General features: G+C 39.9%; 2 protein-coding genes across 18 annotated transcripts in view; one reads left to right on the top strand and one right to left on the bottom strand.

Annotated features, from left to right (window-relative positions):
- The window catches only part of PARPBP (PARP1 binding protein), a 65,379-nt gene extending 59,143 nt beyond the window's left edge, over positions 1–6,236 (bottom strand). For all 17 annotated transcript variants that reach the window (XM_056116439.1, XM_056116431.1, XM_056116444.1 and 14 more), the window contains exon 1: positions 6,084–6,236. In XM_056116439.1, coding sequence (XP_055972414.1) covers positions 6,084–6,236 — 153 coding nt within the window. The remainder of the gene's footprint in view (positions 1–6,083) is intronic.
- A 5,026-nt stretch (positions 6,237–11,262) lies between these two features.
- NUP37 (nucleoporin 37) overlaps positions 11,263–26,762 on the top strand; it is a 50,038-nt gene continuing 34,538 nt past the window's right edge. The window contains exons 1-4 of the mRNA XM_056117481.1: positions 11,263–11,317; positions 12,619–12,826; positions 18,398–18,522; positions 24,337–24,409. Of these exons, the coding sequence (XP_055973456.1) occupies positions 12,671–12,826; positions 18,398–18,522; positions 24,337–24,409 (354 nt within the window). The 5' untranslated portion in view covers positions 11,263–11,317; positions 12,619–12,670. The remainder of the gene's footprint in view (positions 11,318–12,618; positions 12,827–18,397; positions 18,523–24,336; positions 24,410–26,762) is intronic.

The following is a 26,762-nucleotide window of genomic DNA, read 5'->3' as shown; positions in this document are numbered from 1 at the left end:
GCACAGGGGGTAGGGCGTTTGCCTTGCATGTGGCCAACCTGGGTTCGATTCCCAGCATCCCATATGTTTCCCCATGCACTGACTTGAATGATTCCTTTGTGCAGGGCCAGGAGTAACCCCTGTGCATTGTTGGTGTGACCCAAAAAGGGAAAAAAAAAAAAAACACCAAAATAAGATTTGTAATTTTTCATCCAAAATTACAAATTTACCTCCAAAATTACATATTTACCTCCCAACCTCACATCACATGCCCAAATATTACATATTTACTTCCCAATCCCACATCACATTTCCAAATATTACTTCCATTAAATATATCCAGTTTAGGGGAACATAAAGCAACAAAACGGGAGACTAACACCCAGGAATGGCTGACATTAGTACCAGGAATTTTGCTCCATGACTTGAAGGCCAGCCACATGTGCTAGGTGAAAAGGAAGCTCAGATAGAGAAGAGAGCACCAAATAAAGGGTGTTGTGAGGACCCTCCCAGGGTGGGAGAAACATGCTAAAAGTAGTCTATAGACCAAACATGATTGCCACTCAATGCCTCTCTTGCAAAACACAGTACCCAAAAGAAGAGAGAGAGAACAAGGGGGAATGCCCTGCCACAGAAGCAGGGTGGGACGGGGGAGATGGGGGGTGGGAGGGATGCTGGGACCCGTGGTGGGGGAGGATGGGCACTGGTGGAAGGATGGGTACTTGATCATTGTATAACTGAAACCCAAGCACAAGAATTTAGAAGTCTATAACTGTACCTCATGGTGTTTCACTAATAAAAAAAAAAAAGAAAAGAAAAATTAAAATAAATAAATAAATAAATAAATATATCCGGTTTAAGAGTGTCAAGCCTCACTTCACCTCAGAAATTCCTGGAAGTGTTTTGGCATAGCACCCTTCATGTTAGAAATAAGTGCAGATTTTTGCCTAATGTATATGGTGCCACTTCTCCTTCTGTTGACAGTAACCAGTTAAACCATACAAGCTGTTGCTCTTTTGAGAAAAGGTTTGACTAGATTCACAGTGTTTATACTAGGATTGTGAAAACATTTTAAAGCCAAGTAAAAACGCGCTCCAGATATCCATTTTCCTGATCAGGTGCTCCCCTGACAGCAGATCCTATTATTCAAACCAGCAACAATTGATTGAGAAGGTCTGTGGTCAAATCAGAAACTGTTTTGTTAGGTAAGCATGCCAGCTGGCCGCTATCTGAAGGAAGTTCAACATGTTCAACGCTCTAATTCTCTGATGAACATAAGAAGGATTGCATTTCACATGAATTAAATGAGAAAAAAAAGTGAGTGTTACAACTCTTCAGAGCAGTTGGACTTTCCATGTTTTACCAAAGTCATTTTCATGACAATTCAAATTTTAAATAAACTTAATTTTTTTTAACAAACTTTTGCTATTAAAAGGACAAAGAATAGTAGATCTTCTTAAGGACATTCCTTTGCTCTGTGCTTTTGGAGAAAATACATAAATCCCTAGAGCTATGTTTCCTGGGTTATAAAATGAGATGGCACAGATTAAATGACATCTGATAAATGGTACATAGGCACAGATTAAACGGCATCTGATAAATGGTACGTAGGCACAGATTAAACAACATCTAACAAATGGTACATAACCAAAATGCCAGATTCATCCCTTTGCTTGTTCAGAATCAAGTATTTGCTCTGGGGGGAAAGAAATGTAGTCACAAAACACAAAACAATTTTAAAAATTGCTTCTTGTTATTTGTTCATGTGCAGTCATTTTCAAACCTGCAAAGTCCTCAGAGGTGCTGTACTTAGTGACCATGAAGTGATAGGATTATCTCTGTTCCAGCCAAAAGAAGAACATCTGGAACCTTCTTGAAGCTGTTTAAGGTGAGTAATAGCCTTAATAATATAATTATCAGAGAGATTGAAACTATAAAGCCAATATCAAAGAAAGAAAGATTTAGGGGCTGGAGAGGGAGTACAGTGGCCAGGGTGCTTGACATGCACGGGCTGGCCATGTTTGATCCTGGGTACCACTTATGGTCCCCCGAGCAGTAAAAATGACAAGACTTGAATATGGAGTTAGTGAAGAACAAAGGAAAAAAAACACCAAATTGTCCCTCTGTGTCTAGTTCAGTGACTGCGAGCATGGTACACAGCATTGAGATTAAGAAGATGAATGGGTCAGAGTTGGACAGATAGTTCAGCCAGTAAAGTACCAGCTTTGCACCCAGATGCCCCAGGATTAATCCCCAGAATGCCACAGGGTGCCCCAAGCACTGCCTGGTATGAACCTTGAGCACAGAGCCAGGAGTCAGCACTGTGCTTTTCCCGGTGTGTCCCAAAAGCAAAAACAAGAACACGACTAGGAGGATGAAGCTACTTGCCTTGCGCACAGCTCACCATGGTTAGATCCCTGGCATCCCAGAAGGTCCCCCTGAGCACAGAGCCAGGAGTAAGCTCTGTGCTGAGTACAGCCAGGTGTGGCCCAAATGCATAATTTTTTAAAAAGATGAACATGAATAGGAAGATCAGTTGAGGAAGGAAACAATGGATTTTTCTTTTTGAAAATGATAGGTGTAACAGGACAGCAAGTTAAAAGGTGAGTACTTAACCATACAAGAGTACTTAATACCAGCGCAGACTTATCAGGAAAGAGGACTGGTGTATAATCACTGGTGAAAACAATCCAAGGGACAATCGGGGAGTATATAAAATGACACAAAGTGTATAAAATGGCAAAGTGAATAGGAGAAAGGGGTATCTAAAATACACACAGAGCTCTCTGGAAAGAAAGATGGCGGATGCACGGGAGCCTTGTGGACAGCAGGTTTGAGCCGGGGGTGGGGGCGGCAGGGACCTCATGGGAAGGGGGGCGTTCCGGTCCGTCCTTCACGCCCGACCGAGGTCACCAGCTGCCCCCCACAAGCGGCTCTCCGGCACGGCCACGGCCCCGGAAGCACAAGGACTTAGCACAGAAAGCCACCCACTTGGAGCAGAAAAGCAAATGGACTATGTGTTAAACCGCGCCAGCATGCCTGCCCGGAGGGGAAAGGGTGTTGCCCCATTCGCCCAATCCTCTCTGAAAAGAAAGATGGCAGCCGCACGGGAGCCTAGTGGACAGCAGGTTTGAGCCGGGGGTGGGGGCGGCAGGGACCTCATGGGAAGGGGGGCGTTCTGGGCCGTCCTTCACGCCCGACCAAGATCACCAGCTGCCCCCCACGAGCGGCTCTCCGGCACGGCCACGACTCCAGAGCACAGAAACCAATCTCTTAACTACCTAACTTTTAATAGAAATACTTCCAGGGTTAATAAGTAAAATAGCAGAAATCCAAAACCGTGCGGCCACTATCACAGCCACGCGACATCATTTTATTCTTAAACCCAGCAACCCAGCTGTAGAGAGCAAATCATTTCACAACGCTGTTTCAGCATGTCTGATTGGGGGGTGGGGGGGGTCGTAAACTCTAAACAATAATGGTGCATCTTCTATCAAAACAATGTATCTAGTCAAAGTAGATAGAGTATTAACTAGAATTTATCTGCCTCACAGGAATTGGGAGGGGTGGGAGGTGGGGTTCTATTGGGGTTCGCGGTTAAAAATAAGTATTGATAAAGGGAAATGTGTTTGATATTTACATGACTGAGACCTAAACCCGAAAGCTCTGTAACTTTTCCCACAGTGATTCAATAAAGAAATAAATTATAAAAAAAAAAAATACACACAGAACACTTTCAAAGAGTAAGAGACAAAACCTTGGCCGTAAAATAGTTGAGAATATGAAGATAGTTCAAAACGTCACATTACCTGTGCTAAATCAACTAACCATTTCGCAAGATGTTTAAACATTCTAGGTATCAAAAAAATTAAGTAAGGCCATAGCTCCTAAAGAGCAATGTACTTTGATTGCCCAGTAGAAAAAAAAGTGCCCAGCAGGAGGGGATGTTAGAGATACCCACCCGTGAAGAGGTTGCTGAAGCAGCCTCAGTGTTACCTCTCCGGGGAATCTTAATTTAGATTTTTGCCAATAAATAACTAAATACTGCCAAAATAAGGGGTAGAACACTTATTGACCTGCACAAGTACAGGAGACAAGGATCCTAATGAGCCACAGACATCACATGACAACTGATATTTTAAATCCTGACACTCCTTTCAGGCAGCCAACACTGGGGTAGCCCAAGTTTACATTGCAAGCTCCTCTGAACAACCTGTGTATCCAAAAGGGATACAAGAGCCACACAAGAGGCCCTCACGTGTTCAGGCTGCATGCAGAGTTCCCAATGAGCATCAGGGTGCTCCATTACAATAACACATATATATGGATGGCCACAGGCCATCATGAATGAAGTCTCTAATAGTAAATCCCTTCCAAAGAAGACTAAGAAAAACAAAGAACATGGAGAAAACATTACACAGGAAAAGAAAACCTCAACAAAATACTAATACTCTCAGAGGAGAGAACATGATAGCTTTGAAACAAGAATATGATTTTGGGTTTAGAGAGGACAAATCAGAGCTCTTGGAAGATAATGGCAAAAAAAAAATCCAGTCAATCCAATTAAACTCAAAAACAATGAAGTATTAAATATCTTACTGAATATCTGTTAGGAGAAAGTCAAACAAGATTTTAAAAAATAAACTAATCTATTCATACAAAGAAATATCACTGCTAGAAAGCAATGAGTGATCAAGCCAGAAAAAGTCATAAAAAAGCCTTCAATGTATATCACTAAGGGAAGGAAGCCAACCGGAAGAGACTACAACTTTATGACTGCAACTCTATAACATTCTGGGATAGATAATACTGCAGGGACCATCCAAAGATAGTAACTGCAAGTACTTGGGGAGTGGGAAGTCTGAAGAGGCAAAATATAAAATTTGTAATGCCATAAACTTCTCAGTGCAACATTGTTAAGAGCAGAACATTTGTCAAAACCACAGACTGTATAATACTAAGCAGTCAAACAATATTTGCATGGCTCATATAATAACAATGAAAGCAATAATAAGATACTTGCATGTGTGTAATATGCAAAATCTACACATGCATGTCCCTGTACACCAAGAAACCTTGCCTACTATTCCAGCCTACACTCATCACAATCAAGAAATCAGTATGTTTTATAAGCTTTCCAAAAGGATTGTCATTGACTACCTGGTTTAGGAATAATGAATCTATACCAGAAACTAAAATGTAATAAAATTCTTTTGACTCACAGGAGGTAAGGCATTTGCATGCAGCCACCCAGGTTTGAATCCCTGGCACCATATATGGTCCACGAAGCACTCCTGAGCACAGACCTAGAAATAGCCCCTGAGCACTGCAGTCTGTGACCTAAGTAGCCCCCCATTGCCTGCCAAATTCTTTGACTATATTTAAATAAACAGCATTTATGATATTTAATAAAAATCTGTATAAAATAATAATAATGGCAGTATTGGGCTAGAGCAATAGCACAGCAGGTAGGGCGTTTGCCTTGCATGTGGCCAATCCAGGTTCGATTCCTCTGTCCTTCTCCAAGAGCCCGGCAAGCTACCGAGAGTATCCCGCCCGCACAGCAGATCCCGGCAAGCTCCCCATGGCGTATTCAATATGCCATAAACAGTAACAACAAGTCTCACAGTGGAGATGTTACTGGTGCCTGCTCGAGCAAATCGATGAACAACGGGAGGACAGTGCAGTGAAATGGCAGTATTATTATTATTTTAATAAAAATTTAATCATCTTAAGACTTCAAAATTAAACATCAAATTTGTGTGGCATTTGTGAAATTATGCATAAGAAGACTCCAATTTGGAGCAAATCATTTCAAATCCAATCATAATATTTTGCCAGACAGAATGGATACATTTATGAAAACAATATTCTGATGCTATCATAGGAGGGCATATGTTGCAAAGAAAATAATTAAGTTTATTTAGATATGCAGCAATCAAATTTCAACTGCAAATAAATAAATAGAGAAAAGGGGTACCCTGGAGCCAGGGACTGGCTTGACAGCAGAGTGCATGCCTTGCATGTGTCAGACCCTAAGTTTGATTCCCAGCATCGCAAAAAAAGGAGAAAAAGAAATAGCATTCTAAAAATAGGATACTAACCCGTTTGTTGTTCTCGGCCATAGAAAGCTGTAGCACCGAGAGCATGGCGTCTGCCCCACACACAGTAGTCCTCTCAGAGTAACAAAGTGTGTGCCAATTCCTTCTGAACTCTTTAATCATATCCAACACGGACTTCTGGCTGAGCACAGCCATCCTGTGAAAAGCAGGGTAGAATACAGTGTTAACATGCCTTATTTTCACTAGAAAATAACATTTGCCATGTGCAACAAGCAGAGTTAGAGAAAAATAAGTAGGGAATGAGAGGTCATTCTAATTTACCAAGAATGGTTTAAATGAAATTTAAGAAAACAGAAGAACACAGTTGCGGCCCGATCACATTTTCCTCTGTTTTAGTTTTCTTAAGCCAAATCTTCTGAACTAATAAAGTATCTTTGGATATGAAAATTTAGATCAAACAGATATGCAAATTCGGAAAACTTATATAGACATGAACATAGCAAATGAATAGTTTTTAAATTGTTTTGAGATAAGAGACTACTATCTATGGTAGGTTGCGAAAAGAAAAGGCCATAATATTTCCTCCCATTCCAACAAAGTCCCAAAAGAGAGTATCTAATTTTTTTTTCACCCCTTTGAATCTGGGCTGCTTGTGAGTGGATATGACAAGAATAACCACATGGGAGTTCTGAGCTGGCCTTCATAGGCCTACTGGTGGCTGGCCCTTGCTTGGCAGCTGGGTCTTAAGATTTCAGGAGGGCTTTGAGTCAGAGGGGCTCACGGGCCTCTTTCCAAACACTAGTTAGGTTGAGCACATGCTTCCCTTCTGAATCCAGAAATCCGAATTCAAGGATACCTACCTTTCCTTCCGTTGGCAAAAGCCCAAAGACTAAGATCTGAAGTTTCCCTGATAGACACTTCTCAGACGTTATCACTTTCGGCTGGAAAAATTCAGCCCATTCACCGTGTCCCCACAAAGATAGGACATTTGGAAACGGGTGCCTGGCTCCCCCTCAACTTCAGTTTATGAACCTCCTCCCTTTGCTGATTTTACTCAGCATATTTGTGCTGTGAATACGACAGTGGTTCTTTGACTTCTTTTCAAAGATCATCCAACCTGGAGGTAGTCTTGGATTTGTATGTTAGCGCTTATTCTCATTGTCTAGTCTGCCCATAGATCAATACAGCAGACATCCAAGGCACTCCCACTGACAACCATTACTGTTCACAGACATAGGAGCGAAGCTAACTTTGACTACCTCTGGCCTACCTTCTGGATGAACTGCAGTAACATACGTGAATCCAGGTATGACCTGCAGAACCACCTAAATGAGTCTAACCCAAACTGCTGATCCATAAAACCAGAAATAAATAGAAACAGTTCAGCTCTGCAACTAATCTCAAAAGGAACATGATGACCATCATAGAGACCATCCCGGCTGAAATTCTGGGGCTTTCTCAGAATGAGAGTGGGCAAACTCCCCTTTCTCTCTAAGGCAAAGCAGCCCAAGGCCACACCTGACATCCTCGGCACTGAAACAGCCCAGCTCTGCAACTGAACCTCATCATGCTACCAAGCCACCAAACGTTCCAGCTTCATAGCTCCTGGACCATACCACCATGTATGCAGCTGTGCAACATCCCCAAATTTCATAGCACCGTCAGCCAAGGAGGATCACAGTAAATCTAATGGGAAAGTTGCATAGATGACCACTGAGCTCAATGAGCAAAAATAATAACAGAGAAGGCTCAACTAGTACCAACCAGTCCAGACAATAACTTCAGTAACACCATGGCGAGATATAACAATTGTCAAAAATTACTGTTCTAATGGCATTTGTGTTATAACAAACAATATGAAGTAAATTTGTTTGTGCCTTCTAAGAAGGCACGCTAAGGTCGTGAGTGGGAACTGGAACTATTGGTGGAAGGAAAGGCACACTGGTGTTGGAATTGGTGCTGGAATATTTAAAGCCTGAAACAACAATATTATGAACAGCCTGGGAAATCACAGTGTTATCATAAAAAAATTTGAAGTTGACAGGTAAATAAAATAGTTCTTTTAAAACTACTAAGTTTTAGAGTAGTTTATTAAATAGCAACAAATAACACAATATAGCATTTGGGAGCTTTCTTGATATCAGACATATTTCCAAAGTTCAGTATTTATTATCTCTTTCAGTTTTCACAATAGTTCTATGAGGAAGATTCAGTATTACTCTCATTTTACATTTGAAGAGAATAGTGCCCCTTTTCACTCAGCTTGTGAAAGAACAGGCCTAAACCCAAGGGGCCTAACTCCACTAGCTGTTCTCTTTCACATTACCCTACTATATTCTATTTCAAAAGAATTTGATGTCGTTCCCATGTTTGACATACTCAGGCCTACTAAAGGAGGCAAATTCCTTTTTCTGAACCTAGAAACATGCCAACTATAAGGTTTTGTTGTCACTATCTTCTAAATACTCCAGTCTCCACTCTCTTCTAAATACTAAATACTCACAAATAATACTCCAAATATCTGCGGAGCATTATTTTATTGAGTACTTTACTATATGGGGCTGGAGCCATAGCACAGCAGGTAGGGCGTTTGCCTTGCACACAGCCAACCAGGGTTCGATTCCTCCGTCGCTCTCAGAGAGCCCAGAAAGCTACCAAAGTATCCTGCCCGAACACCAGAGCCTGGCAAACTCCCCATGGTGTATTCAATATGCCAAAAACAGTAACAACAAGTCTCACAATGGAGACGTTACTGAAGCCTGCTCAAACAAATCGATGAGCAATGGGAGGACAGTGCTACAGTGCTACTTTACTACATACAAACTATCTATGAACCATTTTTCTACTTTTCTGTTATCTTTTTGTTCCATTTTTATGTGGCATAAGCAGAAATCCAGCTGTTCACTAGATAGCATGAGCTTGTATGATCAAGGAAAAGGGTATGTATCACTTACGAAATGATTACTTATAATGAATGCTGTAGTTTAAAGATTCAGGTGGAAGATTGTAAATTAAAATACAAAAATACAATTCCTCATAACAATGGAAATATTCACCTTCTCTTCAGAGTATCACTCTAATTTCTTAAAAGAAAAAAGGGAGCTGAGGATGTAGCTCAGTGACAGAATGATAGTCTTGTATGAGTAAGGCCTAGGTTCTATCTCCTGACACCACAAAACTAGAAGCAAAAGATCAAAAAGAAAAATCATTTATCATATGATGGGTTTCCTTGAAGTTAAATTATTTACAAGTACTGTTTAAGGCTATTATGAGTTTAGAGCTTAAGATGTGGCACAGAGGTAGAGCACATGCTTCGCAACTGTCAGGGTTTGATCACACACACACACACACACACACACACACACACACGCAAACACAAAAGTTCATGAGGGCAGACTGCAAAACATGAAGACCAATCTAGAATTAGACTGTCTGAATCCTAGATCACTGATTTACCAGCTGTAAGAGCTTGGCAGCTATGGTGTCAATCCCTGCTTCAACTCCCTTATACTGAAAAATGAAAAATAGTTCTTATCTTCAGTTCTATGAAAAACAAAAAACGAAAACACATACCAGGCTTTTAGAACAATGCCGAGCACATACTAAAATCAACAGTCTCATCCAGGGATCAACATTTTTTGGAAATGGCCAACAAAAACTGCATGAAGCCTGCTAGCCACAGGTCTATTGCAATGACATAACTTGAACTTGCAGTGTACACACACAATACATACACACACATACACCCAGAGAGTGTGTTACAACAACTTAATTGCAATCAAGTTTAAGTTTCATGTAATTTTCGCAAGTCATAAAATGCAATTCTTCTTTTGAGATTTTTTATGACCACTTAAATATGCAAATTTCTATCTTAGCTCAGGAGTTGGCTGCACATATAACAGGTAAAGCAAGCAGACTTCAGCAGACAATCCAATTCCATCACATTGTCAATTCTAATATAGCTCAAGAAAGAAAAAAAAGAAGAAAGAAAAAAAAAAGAAAAAACCTCTCTTCATAGAGCTGTCATGACACAGAAAACAGTGACTAAGACCTTCCAGCAGGCTAGGAGGAACCAATGACTATGCAAGCACCCCAAATGTCAAGCTACACTATACAAAACCATAGGAGAATGCAGCAGCAACCATAAACACTTAAAAAACAAAACAAGACCAAAAAAAAAAAAACTATACATCTGAGCCAGACAGACAGAAAGACATCCAGGCTCACAACCAGGCTCTCCCATTTATTAGCTGTAGGTTCTGCATTTATATTTTCTGATAACCAGGCATATGTCTCCTGCTTCGTGTACTAAAAGACATAAGTAAGGTAGGTTAGATGATCCACCCAGTGCCCGAGCACTTAGTAGGTGCTGTTTTTAAAAGGATCGTTTCTCCTTACTGTAATTGTCAGAATGCAGATCCTGAATGCTGTTCGGTAGGATATAAAGTGGGAATAATAATAGAAAAAAAAAAAAAGAGGGGCTGGAGCAATAGCACAGCAGGTAGGGCATTTGCCTTGCACGAGGTTGACCTGGATTCGATTCCCAGCATCCCATATGGTCCCCTGAACACCACCGGGGGTGATTCCTGAGTGCAGAGCCAGGAGTAACCCCCTGTGCATCGCCAGGTGTGACACACACACACACACACACACACACACACACACACACACAAGAGAAAGAAAGAAAGAAAGAAAGAAAGAAAGAAAGAAAGAAAGAAAGAAAGAAAGAAAGAAAGAAAATAAGACTGGGTTTTGCCTGTTTTCCTGTGTAACTAATGCACCTATGTAAGCCTCTATGGGCCACACTCTTGCAGTCTGCAGCTGATCCCCACCAGTACCTTCCAGCTCCATCCATCCCCAGAACCTGTACATTTGTTTGACACCTAACCTAGTTGCAGTTCGAAGTCACTGCCCATCGAATGCCCTGTAAGTCCGGGCTGGACACAGGGAGCTATGCTGTCACCCAAAAGCCCTCCTCCAAAGCTGAGGTTGAATCTCTTAAGTGTGGAAAAAAGAGACACATACTGACCTGGCGAGGGGCAGAAAAGCGTAGCTTCCTGAGAAGGGGGCGGGGGGAGGGGGGAGGTAAAGCAAGCTCAGCCCCGTTGTGACAACCCGCAGGTTGGAAGAGTCCCGGGGTCCAGTTTAAACATCGCGGGAGAGCTAGGGAGCCAATCACGGCGCCCGCCCTCTAACCCGGAAGCAGTCCCGGGGCGGGCCGCCACCGCCTTCTGCGAGCGCTTGCTCCCCCTGGACCTGCTTCCTGGCTCGCTCCGGTGCGTATTACGTGGGAGGTCTCGGGGCCGAAGCTGCCTTTCTGCCGGCCGCCCAGTGCTCCCGTCCTCTAGTAGTTTCTCGACCCTTTTTGCCCACAGAACTCGGGGTAGAGGAGGCGTGGTAGCGGGGTCTCGCTGCACTCACCCCAGCCAGGTGACGGCGTCGGGGATGCTCGGCGCGGGGTCTTGCCTGGTGTCAGCCACCTGTGCCTTTAGATCCTTGGAGGGTCGGTCCAGGCACACCCCGAGACGCCGAGATTGGGGGGGCCTGGGGCACTGCCTTAACGGGCAACGAGGAGGCGGGGGGGGGGGTGTCGGTCACCGAGCCCCCCTGACCTCCACCCTCCCTGACAGCGCTCCGAAGGCGTGTCACCTGGTGGTCGGTCACCGCTCAGGACCAGTCCCAGATGCCATCACCTACAAGATGATCCGTGTGTGAAATCCCCGATCTTGGGCACACCTGATGCTTCAAATACTCATCAGGTGTTTGACGTGTCCACCTAGGTCCTTTGTTTTCGAGACAATACCTGCATCCAATTAAAAAAACAAAAACAAAACGCATTTGGCACTTAGCATCCCTCAGGCTCATCCCAGGAAGCCTACTTTCGGAGTGTGCAGTAGCCCATCACGGCTTAGCTGAAGTTTTGTGCCTCCTGTTCGGAATGTTTTTGTCTCACGTGTTGGCATTCCTTCTTCCAGTTCTTATATTTTGATTCACACCCTGAATCATGACTCAACCTTTACTTCAAAATCTCCTTTGAGTCAGAGAACTGTGAGTTTCTTCTCTAGCATCGTTTTCCAACACCTTTGAAGCCTTCTGAATCCTGGCCCTACTTAGGAACACAGCCAGATAGTCAACTCCCTAAAGTCTCTCTCTCTCTCTCTTTTTTTTTTTTTTTTTTTTTGTGGATAGAATGAGGGTCATAGTCTGTGCCTCCCGCTTGGATTTGTGCAAAAATTAGGTGTTTTTTTTTTTTTTTTTTTTTTTTTTGTGGATAGAATGAGGGTCATAGTCTGTGCCTCCCGCTCGGATTTGTGCAAAAATTAGGTGGGAAACTCTTGGTGAAATGTTTAACACGGTGTCTGCAAGTAACACTTATTGACTGTCATTAGTTTTTTACGAATATACTTTCTAAAGAACGATTCCATCTCAAGGTATTTCTTGGTCATTTATTCTGCACATATTCACAAAGTTAAAGACCCATTTTTATTTGAATTGTTTGTGACGTTTGCCTGTATTGATTTATTTGCTGAAGGTTAGCAACACTTTGACTATTTGTGTCTTGTACTTCAATCCACAGCCCTCCTGAAGACTGTTCTATTTGTCTAACTGCTGAAGTTTTGACCTACAAGATGAAGCAAGATGCTATGAGAAATGCTACGTACACAGTGGATTGTGAAGATTACGTGCATGTGGTAGAATTTAATCCCTTTGAGAGTGGGGATTCAGGAAACCTTATTGCCTATGGTGGCAATAATTATGTGGTAGTTGGCACATGTACATTTCAGGTTAGTGTTCAAAACTAACGTGAGTGACATTGAAGATATTTCACGGATAAGAAAATGAAAAATTAGACAAATTTGGAAAGCTTTCTCTAAACTTTGATAAGATGTTGAGTTTAAATGTTTTTGTTTTTGTTTTGCTTTGTTTTTTTAAGAAAAAGAATATATATATATATATATATATATATATATATGGGGCTGGAGCAATAGCACAGCGGGTAGGGCGTTTGCCTTGCACGCGGCCAACCCGGGTTCGATTCCCAGCATCCCATATGATCCCCCGAGCACCGCCAGGAGTAATTCCTGAGTGCAGAGCCTGGAGTAACCTCTGAGCATCGCTGGTTGTGACCCAAAAAGCAAAAATTTAAAAAAGTTTTTAAAAAAAGAATATATGAGAGAGACATTCCCAGTATGTCTAGGATTTGTGTGAGCGTTAACTAGTGAAAAAGAACCTAAGGTTTCTCTTAGCCTCACAGTCATGGAATATCCTGTTAGTTGAAGGTTATTGACCAAACATTGTTTTACAAGAAAAACACCAGTTAAAGAAGAATAATTAATTCATTTGGTTTTCCTACCTTCCACTTTGACATAAGAAACAAGTCCATATAGGAAGTTAAAATCCTCTAGAAAATTTAATAGTTGTACTATGGTATTCGGTTCTCCTATTATGCTCTCATATTTTATGTATATCTGAAGCATACTTCTAGAGTATAGAAAGTACAGGATCATAATAATTGAATAAGCTGTTTAATCATTGTATTATTTAAGGCATATTATTTTAATTCTAATAATACTGCAATGCTATTAGTTAATATTTTTTAAATACTACCATTAGTGAGCTAATTAGACAATGATCAGTTTTCAGAGATTTTAATTTTTAATTAACAATAATCATTCCTCAATAAACCTAATTAGCTCTGATATGAAAATCAAGGAAATGAAAGCTTAATTTTCAAAGAATTAAAATAACTATCACTGAAGAAATACTATGAGCATTATATTACCGAAGCAGTTCAGTGCTTTACAATATGTTGATGTAAATGTAGTTTGCCACTTTATAGTGTAATATACAAAGTTATACATTAGACTTCATTTATGTTCATCCTGAGATGAATTATGAATTTGCACGAAGTAATTTTTTTCACAAATAGTTTTCAGCAATTTAAAATAACCCAATAAGATGATATCACTTGGAAGGCATTCAGGGTCTTATCTCCTATAAATGCAGTTTGCCACATTGCACTTTATAGTGCTGTTAATGTATGAAGTTGTCCATTGGATTGCATTCATATTTATCCTAAGGAGAAAGTATGAATTAATGTCTTTCATTTGTTAGTATCAGAGTAGAAAACGAGTCACCCCACGTTGTCTCTTTAGGTTGGAATATTTTTGGTGTTTAGGCTAAATAGGATTCTCAATTTGACTTTAGCTGGATTCCCAGGGTAGGATCATTTTTTTAAAAAATTCACATGATTAGGAGGAATAATATAACACACTTTTGAAAAAAACAGGAAAAGTCATTTTCCTAATGAGGGCTACTAGCCTACAAAAGAATAAAGCAGTCCCCTACAGGTGAAGCTCACTTTTAACTTCCTGGTTTTTAAAAATAATAGCTGCGAAAGTAGAAGTACATTTTAAAATACTGAAAATAATACACTTTCTGTCTAGTTTATGTATAACTAAGAAATGTTATTGGGGAATAAAGTCAAGAAAGGGACAAAAATCAAATGAAAAGAAAGGCAGAGATGATGGATGGAGAGGGGGAGATGAAAAGTGAAATAATTGGGGAGAGGGGCCCACACCCACTGGTACTCAGAGATTACTCACAGCATATTACTCCAGGGTACCTCTACCTCCCAGGAATCCAACCCAGGGCTCCTGAATACAAAGCATACACTAGCCCTTTGAGCCCTCCCAGGCCCCAGATGAAATAATTTAGTAATTCAAATTTTAACCCAGCAGGTCCAAACAAAAAGATCTCATATAACCAGTAGATAAATTCATTTTAAGAATGTGTTATTTTGGGTCTCATCCAGTGGTAATCAAGGCCTACTACCAGCTCTGCTTAAGGCGTTCGCCTGGCGGTGTTCAAGGGACCATGTGCCAGGGATTAATGTGGGCAAAGCACGCATGCATTCCAGCCCAATGAGCTCTCTCCTACCACCCCCCCTTACTGAACTACTTTTCTTATACTAAGTCTTTCGAATCTGCTGTTATGAAGTAGAATACATGCAACTATGAATAATAAAATTTGACAGTAAGTCATTGATAAATGCATTTTGTAAATCATAAAATACACAGATCTCAGCTACTAGTTCTCACGCTGAACTCCACAGCTCTGTATCCCCTCTAAATTGACAGGATTGGTTAATGCTTAGTACTCAGGTGTACATTCTGATTTAAAGGAGATAATGTTTTTGCAGAGAAATTTCAGAGTGGTATTAAAATATTTAAAAATTGAAGAGGGATTTGAATTAGAGTAGTGACACAGGTTTTGTGTTGTCATTTCTTTATGGCTAAAGTTGTCACTACCAGATCTGCTTAAGTGGTTCACCTGGTGATGTTTTAAAACTAGTGCCGAATCTTCTTTGAATTTTTACCCAGACAAGATCAGCTATTGCCAGATAGTCACCTTCACTGGCCTGCTGAACTCTCTATATCTCCAGAGAGCAGAATTTCAAGCATTGAGTATAATTTATATGGAGATAGATTCAGTTTACTTCTTAGGAGAACTCATCTAATAATTAGAACCACCCCAAACTGAGTAAGTTCCTTACAAGAAGTAGTCAGTTTCTTCCTACTAACAGCATTCAGAGAAAACTTAGGCAAAATTTTCTAAGAAAACTGAGCATTAGATGAAAGTGAAGTAGGTAAATTTTAGTCTCAACTAAAACTCTGTATTTGTCTTTAAACAAGTGTGGTGGGAAAGTTAGCCAATTTCAAACCCTGAAGCTAGCCCTTTCTTTAACCTGGCTTTGCCCCAACCTCAAATATGCTGGAACCTTGTGTAATTTGTGTTATGGCAAGTTTTCCGAAGTATCTTAATTTCCTGCCTATACAATACTGCCTACACCCTCGTCTAAACCCAAAATAGCATTCATCTCTGCCTATACCACACACACCCTGGCCTTTCAGTCTGGCTCCAATGGCAGGCACTGGTGCCAGGAAAAAACGCTTTCACTGTTAATACCTAAAGCTTAGGGCTCTTCAGTCCCTGGGATTTCTTATCCCCATGACCACCCAATATTTTTACCAGCCACAGTACCTAATTGTCAACACCATTGTTACAGTAGCAAAATAATGTCTTTGGATGGTTAAAAACTTCATTTTCCGAAGATTGATTTGTCAAGTGTGGAAAAGTAGATGTAACCCAAGCTATGAAGTCAGCTATGATTAGGCTCAAAAACTTATTTTTAAATTGCTTAGTGGTTGCTATCTTGGCATATCTGGCTGTTAGCTATGCAGTTCTTATACATGCAATTATAAAGTAATAATATTTGACAGTGTGTTTCTTTCCTTGATAAATGTATTTTTATTCCTATTTTCTCATTCATGGAAAGATGTTTTGATGTTAACTCTTCAGTGTTAGCTCTTCGGTTCACCTGAAATTTGAAGTAATTTTCAAGGGGTATGTGAATTATGTAGAGAAAGATTTGTGTAAAATACTGAAATGACTTTGCTAGAATTCCAAAGACTATCCCAGAAAAAAATCAATACATCCACTCTAGGATTCTGTTAAAAATTCACATTATAAAACTGCATTTAGAATCAGGTTGTTTGGAATTCTCAGAACAGCCTTCAGATAATTCCTGTCTTATTCCATTAAATATTAAGTTTTACTTGCTCTTTTTTCCCCCCTGATGATATTTCAGAGCCTACAAATTATTTTAGAAGATTATTGTAGTCAGTACAGAAGATTCCTTGAATAACTTTGTCATAAAAATTATTGTTTATGACAAAAATTACTCCAACTCCTAAAAGGTGACTTAAGTAACAATAGTTGTGTTTATTAAATTGAAATATTTTAAGCTTATAAAATATTTTAATCACGGCAGGTAGGACGTTTGCCTTGCAAGCAGCTGACCCAGGTTCGATTCCTCCGTCCCTCTCAAAGAGCCCAGCAAGCTACTGAGAGTATCCCGCCCACATGGCAGAGCCTAGCAAGCTCCTTGTGGTATATTCCTTATGCCAAAAACAGTAACAAGTCTCACAATGGAAACGTTACTGGTGCCCGCTTGAGCAAATCGATGAAAAATGGGAGGGCAGTGCTACAGTGCTCTATATAAAAGCATAAAAAATAATAAAATCAGTCCCTGTATTCTCTGCCTAAGAAACAGAGCATTGACAATTTTTTTGAAATCCTCTGATTATTCTTACTTCAATGCCATTCTTTCTCACCCACAAGAGGTAATCTTTGTTAAAAACTTGACCAACTCCTAACATATGACTGACCATTTTTAATAAATTGTCATTTTCTGAAATGCATAACTAAGTGAATTCAAAGTCCCAGACTCACATTAGGACCAGCTAATCATTTGAGATTTCTCACAGAGACTTTTCTTAACTTTTACCCATGGCACATCTTTTCCATGGCAGTTTTAATTTGGGGTTGGTTTTTCCCTCCATCCCCTTTGAAGGTGCTGGATCTATGCAGAGGTCTGTGATCTGGATCTTCCTTTGCACCAGGCAGTCGGCTTGTCAACTGAAACTTTTAGTTATCAGTGGTAGGCGGTGGCCGTCTAGTGACTGCCTGCCTCCATGCGGAGATGCTTATCTGAATGTAGAATTTTGTGTTTTTGTCATGGGAAGATTCTCGGGTTATTGATCATACTGCCAGACATAGGTGACTTGAATTTTAGGATTCATTTTTTTCCCTTTGTCTCTCCATGAGGAAATTATTTTAGTCATTACTGAACTAAAGCTAATAACCTGACTTTTATTAAGCTCCTAAGTACCAAGAGTCAAGTATCCACCAGGCTAACTTAACTATGTTGTTATTTGTATGTTCGTATCTGTAGACTGGGCTTATATACAGTAGTACATATAAGTATATAGTGTTTATATAATATGTGTACTTATTTATAAGTTCATATATGAACTACTGTGAAAATCACTGATACTCATTAAAGGGCCGGGGCGCAATTAAGTCCCAAACAGAGTTCCTTTGGACATTCTCAAAACTTTTCACTTAGTGTATTTTATCAGACTATCTGTTGATAATCCAGGTAAAGTTGTTTGTTTCATTGACTATTCTGGGGAAATGCCCCATAATTAAGATAAATTATAACATTATTGGCTGTTTGTAAGTGCCTTAGAGCAATAGTTTTCGGCCTTTTTTTCTACAGACATCTAGCAGTGCACAGACCAGCCTTTGAAAACTATTGCCTGGGATAGATTTTTTTGTGAGACCTAGTTTATTTGCTTGTTGTTGGTCGGTGAACTCATTAAATCTTCATTTCTCTACTGCTTTTGAACTTCTAAAAAGAATATATATGGCCTCGTGGTAAATTGTTTATTATAATGAAATACACTGCCTTGTTTGTTGTCATTATTAAAACATTTACTCTGTCTGCTTAGGAGGAAGAAGCAGACATTGAAGGACTTCGATATAAAACACTGCGGACATTCCAGCATGGGGTCAGAGTTGATGGCATAGCTTGGAGCCCAGAGACTAGACTTGATGCATTGCCTCCAGTAGTCAAGTAGGTTTCAAATTATTTTTAAAAATTTATTAATATCCTTTGTGTTAAGTGATCTGAAACCTTGGATCATGGGGACATTTGTTTCTCATTTGCATTTTCTCTCCAAACTCCAGATATTAAATATTTTGACACTTTGTGAGGTAGGCATATTGTCTAGATTTATGATACAAATCTACAACACAAGCAGTGATGTGTTTGGACCTCACTACAGAGTTCTTTCTGAAATTCATCCATATCATTTGAGTTCTTCATATATTCTCCACTGACATAACCACGTATGAAAAGTACAGCTCTATTCAATTCATTCGGTTGAATTACTATTCAAGTATATTGTCCCCATGCATAAGCCAAGATCACATTTTCAAGGTTACTGTGGTACACAAAATGATAGTTCTAATTCTTTTGTTTTATTTTCAGTGAAAGCTTTTTAAAAGAACTACTGTTTTACAAAAGCTAAAGGGTACCTCTGAGGCCTTCACAAGGGCAGTAATGTCAAATTGTTTAGAATTTGTTACAAAATTAACCCTACATCCACAATAGCAAGTCTGCAAGAGATATCTTATTTTGTTGAACAATGTTTAGCAAACATAAATTAGCTCTCAATCTGCTTTTTAATTAAGAGGTCATTTACAGGGGCCACAATAATAGTACAGATGGTAGGTCATTGGTCTTGCACACGTCCCCAGCATCCCATATGGCCTCCCAAGCACCACCAGGAGTAATTTCTGAGTGCAGAGCCAGAAGTCATCCCGGAACATCCCCAGGTGTGGACACCACCCCCCATACAATAAGAGAGAGAGAGAGAGAATTTACATATAATCAAATTCTCAGCTCTTGAGAATTCAGTTTGATTAGTGTTGAAAATGAATACACTTGTGTAAACCATTTATTGCAGTGGGATTATATGGTAATTGTCACCCTAAAACATTCTTCATGTTCCTCAGTTCATGTCTATACCCCATTTTCTATGAAAGTATCATAGATTTGCCTATTCTCAAACTTCATATCTATGAATCATTCACATTTTTGTGTTTTGCTCATCAGATTTGTTCATATTGTGTATACCTACATTAATGCATAATTATTTTTTAATTATGAGATTAAAGGATTCCATTATTTTATTTTTGAGGAAAATTTATTACATTGTATAAACCAATTCTTCTACAAAAGTTCCCAGTTTTCACCTATTACTACCAAAGTTGAAAAAGCATTCCCCTGTATAGCTTTTATTGGATGTATGGTTTCATTTATCTTAGGAGGAGAATTGCTAAATCATGGGGTAGATACATAGCTAACATTTAAGACATTTAAGACATTTCCATAATGGTCCTCCTACTTTATATTCCCACCAGTAATTTAAGGGTATTCCAATTGCTCAACATAGTTTAACATTTATTATTAGCAATCTCTTTGATGTTGAATATTCTGGATAGTACCATGTCATGATGACTATTGATATTGAGAACTCCTCATGAGCTTTATTTTCCATCTAAAAAGTTTTTGTAAGTTTGTGGAAATGTGCTGTTATTTTCTATAGCTTTCATAGGTCTTAACTAACTGACTTTTGAGATATATATATGTGTATATATATATATAAACCTTGTGAACATATATACATAAGTCCTTGTCAGTAGCCACTACTGTCCATTTCCATTTATGTTATAACGGAAGTGCTCACAGGATCCTGAACTAAATAAAGTCAGCCTCCTTGCATTCCCTAGCAGATTTTGAAAGCTATAGAAATCGTTTTCTTCCGCCCAGTTTTGCTTGGCGCCTGTTTTCCTGTCCTCCTTTTAATGGATTTGCTGTATTGTTTTATCTTTTTTGTTGTTGCTGCATTTTGATAAGCTACCTCTATCCTTTTTGGAACTATCTAAATATAAATAATGAATTTAAAACATTAACCAGCCATTAATTTTAACGACCATATTTTTAGAGCAAGCTGACAACACAGTTTTGTTTCCAAATAAATTATATATATTTTTATAAAAATAGTATACTATATTGAATTTAGTTACAGAAATATAAAAAGAAAAATGTCAATTGTATACTCAATACTTTCATTTTTATTTATAATTTTACATGATTATATATAATTACAGTTAAACTATATATGTAAGTTACAAAACTACAGATTTTACCTTTTTTTTTCCCCACAGTATTCCAAAGATAATTTTTTCATGACTGGGATGGTAGTTTTTTCAAAATCACTGGATAACTTTGTGTATCTTTTACCATCTTAGCTTAGTCTACAGTACCTATTATCTTAGTCTACAAGTACCCTCCTAATTGTTTACTGTTGGTATTTAGTTGACTTAAGACAACTAAATATTCTTTGCTCTGTATCATTACCTCTTTTCCTAATCACGCTTGCTTTTCTTTATTACTGGCAAGAAAATAAACTGTTCACCTTACTTCAGTTCTCCGGGGTTTTCTGGGTTAATTAAAGAATGACTTCAGTACTCCCTACTTATAAACAAAAGTAGTAAAAGATTTGGAGAAAAGTGGAACAGCACAATGCTGTCCACAAAGTTGGGTTTTGTTGAGTTTTTTTTTCTGTTGTTTTTTTGGAAGGTGGAGGAATCCTAATAAGATTCTTTCATTAATCCTTTTTTTAAAGTGTTCTTAGATTCTGGTCACTACTTGTTCTCTGATGCTTTTGCTGAACTTAGCCACCTCATGCTAGTAATTTTCTTTAGGAAACCCTCACATTAGTAATGTTTGTGGTAACTTATTTGTTCTGAGTGGGAAATAATTAGCACCTAGAACAGTACAGGACAGAGGCGAAAGAAGAGAATTAAACAGAATAAGGTTTTGTTTTAAATTTATTTTTACCTTTTATTTGTAAATGTAAAGTACAGTAAGTATATCAAAATTACACAGAAAAATATATGTAATTTAACATGATTTTTATGAGATAAACACCCTGTATAGTGATCACTTAACTCAAGAAATGTAACATTCGGGCCCAGAGCAATAGGATAGCGGGAAGGGCACTTGCCTTGCACAGCTTCCATCCCCAGTTATCTCTTATGGTCCCCCTGAGCACCACCAGGAGTAAGTCCTGAGTGCAGAGCCTGGAATAACCACTGAGCATTGCTGGGTGTGGCCCCCAGGAAAAATAAACAAAAAGAAATGGAACATTCCCAACACAGTTCCCCATGTGCCCTTCTTAATCAGTCCTTTCTCTTCCCTTAAAATCATTCTCATAATTATTTGCCACTCATTTCTCTTTCATTATTTTTTTAAATTGTAATTTGGTACCTTAAATTACAGTAGTGTTCAAGCTTCTAATATTTCTGTACAAAGTTACTGCATGCCCCTGCCACTAATGTGCTCATGATCCTCCCCTCCCCGTGTCACTTTCAGGCCTATTGTGTCCTCCTCGACCCCAACCATTGCTTTATTATTTTGGCTGACAGTGACGGTTTTAGTGCATATTGGTACCACTTTTTAGCACCACTCAGGTACTCAAGACCTTTCACTTTTGTTCCTCTCCCCCAGTGCCTGGCCCTTCCAGGTCTATATTCTAGTGACTGGGGTTTACTAGTGATTGGTATCTTCTAAACCTTTCATTTGTTTCTCTGTATATCACTGATGCCTGAGATCATCCTGTGTTTGTCTTTCTGCCGCTGACTTATTTCACTCATACAGTTCCCTCTGGTTGCAGTGGAGTAACCATGAGATGCATAACTTTATTTTCCCCAACGACTACCTAGTAGTTCATTGTGAATCTGCACCGCAACTCTAATTCATTAACCTGTTGTTGGCCATTGGGTTGCTTCCATATCCTGGCTGCTGTTCTCAGAGCTATAGTGAGCATTAGTATTTGTTGGATCTGTAGGAGCAGGATGGCCAGGTCAGTTGGAAGCTCCGTTCCTACTTCTTTGAGAGCTCTCCATATTGTTTGTCACAGACCAGGTGACATTTCTACCAGTCGACCATTTTCTTTCCTTATAGCTTTGTAGCACCCCTGGGCTATGTCCCCACCTGTCAGTATAATCAATTTTTGTTCTGTATGTACCTGATTAAAAGACATGTTCTCTTAATGCAAAAGTGTGACTTCGACCAATTCCTCTTTGTCAGTAACAATTCTTATTTGAATTCAGTACTTCCAGTGTTTTTTTAGCTTTTATATTTCTCTGGGAAATTAGTGAAATGATTACTTTATCTGGTGTGGGAAGAATAATTACTAAACTAAAATATACTGTTTTATATATATACATATATATATATATATATATATAAGCAGTATTTTGTATTGTTTTAGGGCCACACCCAGCAGTACTCAGAACTTACTCCTGGTTCTCAATGCCACTCAAGGGTCATTCCTGGTGGGGTTCAGGGGACCACATGGGATACTGTGGAGCCACATGTAAGGCAAGCACCTACTGTATTATTGCATCAGCTCCAAAACAATATTTTTATGGTAATAATTAACCTGACTGAAATGAAGATGCATTTGTTTTGTTTATTTGGTAGGTTTTAGTTTGGGGATTACACCCACTGGTGCTCAGGGCTTATACTCTTGGCTCTGTGCTCAGGGTTCACTCCTAGCCGGGCTCAGGGATCATATGTGGTAATGCAGATTGAATCCTTGTCGGCCGTGTGCAAAGCAAGAACCCCAGTCACTGTGGCATCTCTCCAGCCCCTGAAGATAGTTTAAGAATTCATCCTATAAGAGGATGGATTCAAAAACTATTACATAAGGTAGTAGTTTTTGCTTAATTTTTTTTTGATTGAGATTCTGTGGAGTGCAATTCTGTTAATATGTCTTGATAATGAGAAACCGTTATAAACAGTATTGCAATAATGTAGTAATTAGACTGCAAGCGACTAAATCATCCCAGATAGATTGAAAACTCTTAGACCTTCTCAGAGTGGAGACAGGCAGATCCTGCTCCCTCCCAGAGAGGCCCAAGGGCAGCCGAAAGTGACTTCTAAACATATCAACAGCCCAGCGTCACAGCTCCTGTGCCGCTGTGCAGCGCCTCCAGATCTCACAGTATTAACAGCCCAGTAGGAGCCAGTAAACTTGATGGGAAAGTTGCTTAGAAGCCCACCAAACTCAGTGAGTGGAAACAATAGCACAGAATGCTCGACCAGCTCAGTAAATCCTCAGTGACTTTAGTAACTCCATTGAGATAAAACAGTTATCACAGATTAACTTTTATTGACCTATCTTGTGATAATTCCATTTGCCATTTTGTTGTAACAGCAATATGATATAAAATTGTGTCTGCTAAGGAGGCCAGTTGGGGGTGGGGAAAACCTGAGGACATTGGAGGAGGGAAGATCACACTGGTGATGGGATTAGTGTTGGAACCCTGGATGCCTGAAACAACTGTATTATGGATAACCTTGTAAATCAAGTTGTTCTTTTTTTTTAAAAAAAAAAAACTTTGGGGGCTAGAGTGATAGCACATCGAGTAGGGCATTTGCCTTGCATGTAGCCAACCCAGGTTCAATTCCCAGCATCCCATATGGTCCCCTGAGCACCACCAGGAATAATTCCTGAGTGCAGAGCCAAGAGTGACCCCTATACATTACCAGGTATGACCCAAAAAGCAAAAAAAAAAATCCTTTTTCATGCACAAAATTCCAACATTACACCTATTACCAATGTACCCACCTTCCTCCACAAAGGACCCCAACATCTCTCTGACATAACATTTTGACAATGGCCACAGCATTCTCCTGTCAAAAATCCCTCCCTTAAAATTAAAGACATGGTTATGAGTTATATTAATAGTTTTGATGATTGGTGTGCGAGGAAAGCTCAAAATTTGGATTTGTTTGTTTGCTTGCTTCCAGATTTTGTACTTCAGCTGCTGATTTGAAAATTAGATTATTTACTTCGGATCTTCAAGAAAAAAATGAATACAAAGTATGTATAAGTCTTTTAGTTTAAAGCATATTTTGATTTTTTTTTAAATTGGGGTGGGACGATTGGGCCATATCCAGTGGTTACTGGGGCCTCTGTTGCTGTGGTTGCTCTCACCAGTACTTGGGAACCATTCAGTGCCAGAGATTGAACCCTGAGTCTCCCACATGTGAAACAGGCTTCCCAGCCCATCGGGCTCTCTCTCCAGCCCATTTTTTTCTTTCCTAATTGGATTAATCCCCATATAAACTGACTTTTTTCTTTCAGTGCCGGGGATTGAGCCCAACGTCTCAAACATGCCAGGCATGCAGTCTATCCTTAAGTCATAGCCTCAATCCCAAAGTGGAGTAAGCATGATAATCTTTATGTAACATAAGTCGCTCCTACTCTCTACCAGATTTTAGAAACTATGTCCTTACGAATAAGCGATAGAACAGTGGGTAGGGTGTTTGCCTTGCACACAGCCGACCAGGGTTTGATTCCTCCATCCCTTTCAGAGAGCTTAGCAAGCTACCAAGGTATCCCGCCTGCACGGCAGAGCCTGGCAAACTCCCCGTGGTGTATTCAATATGCCAAAAATGTAACAAAAAGTCTCACAATGGAGACGTTACTGGTGCCTGCTCAAGCAAATCGATGAACAGTGGGAGGACAGTACTACCGTCCTTACAAAGGACTGCAGATTACAAATCTGCTCCCATTTATTAAAGTAAAACACAGGCTACCTGAAGGGGTACGGCCTGGTGGAGTATGGGACCTACAAGGAGGCAGGAGCTGCCAAGACCTGGGGGGCAGCCCGTCTGCTTGCACTGGCACTGTGTCTGGGAGGTGAAAGGAGGGAACATAAGCAAGCAAGGAGGTGGGAGATCAAGCAACTGGAGTGCATGCGGGAGTCACTGCTGAAAGGCCCTCAGGGGCCCCTGAGACCCACTGCAGAGACCATCGTACCACTCAGTTTTAGGGACATGGACTGGCGGGGACCTCAGCTTGTTAATCCCATTTCCTGTTTGCTTGGTTGCATTGAATTATGCATAAAATGTTTCTATGTTCAAACTTCTTAAAAAGAAAGTAAAACGTGAGAGAAGCACAGCAAATGGAGAGGAATTAGAAATTCAGAGATTGGTATTTTAGGAATATAAGAGATTTGAAACCAATATCAGACATCAAGGGACCAAACAGTCAGCACAGTGCAGTGCATTGCTGCCCAGCAGTGGTCAGAGTATTTAAGGGCCAGGCACAGAACACTGTTAACGAGCATAGACACATGGATTGTTGGCCACCCGGCTCGGAAGCCCAGTCATCTGCTTAGTGACAGTGTAACTTTGGTCAAGTTTCCGTTTTCTTGGTATACTAATTTCCTTAACTGTAAAATGGGGAAAATCCTAACATCTGCCTCATTGAATTATGTGAATGCACTTGACTAACTTTTACAAAACATTTAGAACAATGGTACATACAGAGTGTAATATTTGTGTTATCTATTAGGATAATAAGCAGCCCTATAAAATAAGTCACAGAATAATTCTTCATGACTTCACTTATGTAGAATTTTAAAAATCAGTTTAAAAAAAAAAACCAAAAATAATAAAATGGTGGTTGCCGGGGTCTGGGAAAATGTTAGTAAGAGCACACATATTTCTAGCCACAAAATGAACAAGGTAAGCATAACAAGTATAGTTAGCAATACCATATCTAATACCGAAAATTTTCCCAGAGATGGACCTTAACTATTTGACCAGGGCTCAGGAGATAGGCCAGTCGTTCTGGCACATGCCCCCCTGGATCAGTCCCCAGCGCTGCATGGCCTCCTCTACATCCCCAGGTACAATCCTGGAGTCCCTGCAACACCGTCAGGGTGGGCCCTGGGGGCTCCCAGTGCTTCAGAGCCCTACTGCTTGGGAAGCCTCCTGCCCTCAAAAGAAGGTTTCTTTCACCACCAAAAAAAATTGTAATTATTTAAGAAAATGGAGGAATTCTCTAACATTATTATGGAAAGCATTTTATAACATATGTATTATTCAATGAGCTGTACATCTTAAAGATATGCAGAATTATATATTAAGTATATCTTAATACACCTTGGGGAAATTAGTTCTCAGTTGGGGTTGGAGCCTCTTCAAGTTTTTATAAAGAGCTTTCCTTGAGTTTCCAGTTAAATCACGGTCACGGTCCTCCCATTGTTCTTCGATGTGCTCGAGCGGGCCCAGTAATGTCTCCATTGAGACACTTGTTACTGTGTTTGGCATACCGAATACGTCACGGGGAGCTTGCCAGGCTCTGCCATGCGGGCGAGATACTCTCGGTAGCTTGCCGGGCTCTCCGAGAGAGACGGAGGAATCGAACTCGGGTCGGCCATATT

The sequence above is a fragment of the Sorex fumeus genome, unplaced genomic scaffold (assembly GCF_029834395.1).
Source record: "Sorex fumeus unplaced genomic scaffold, SorFum_2.1 ptg000003l, whole genome shotgun sequence".
Classification (NCBI taxonomy): Eukaryota; Metazoa; Chordata; class Mammalia; order Eulipotyphla; family Soricidae; genus Sorex; species Sorex fumeus.
The sequence above is the reverse complement of the archived record's forward strand: the minus strand, read 5'-3'. Positions and strand labels throughout refer to the sequence as shown.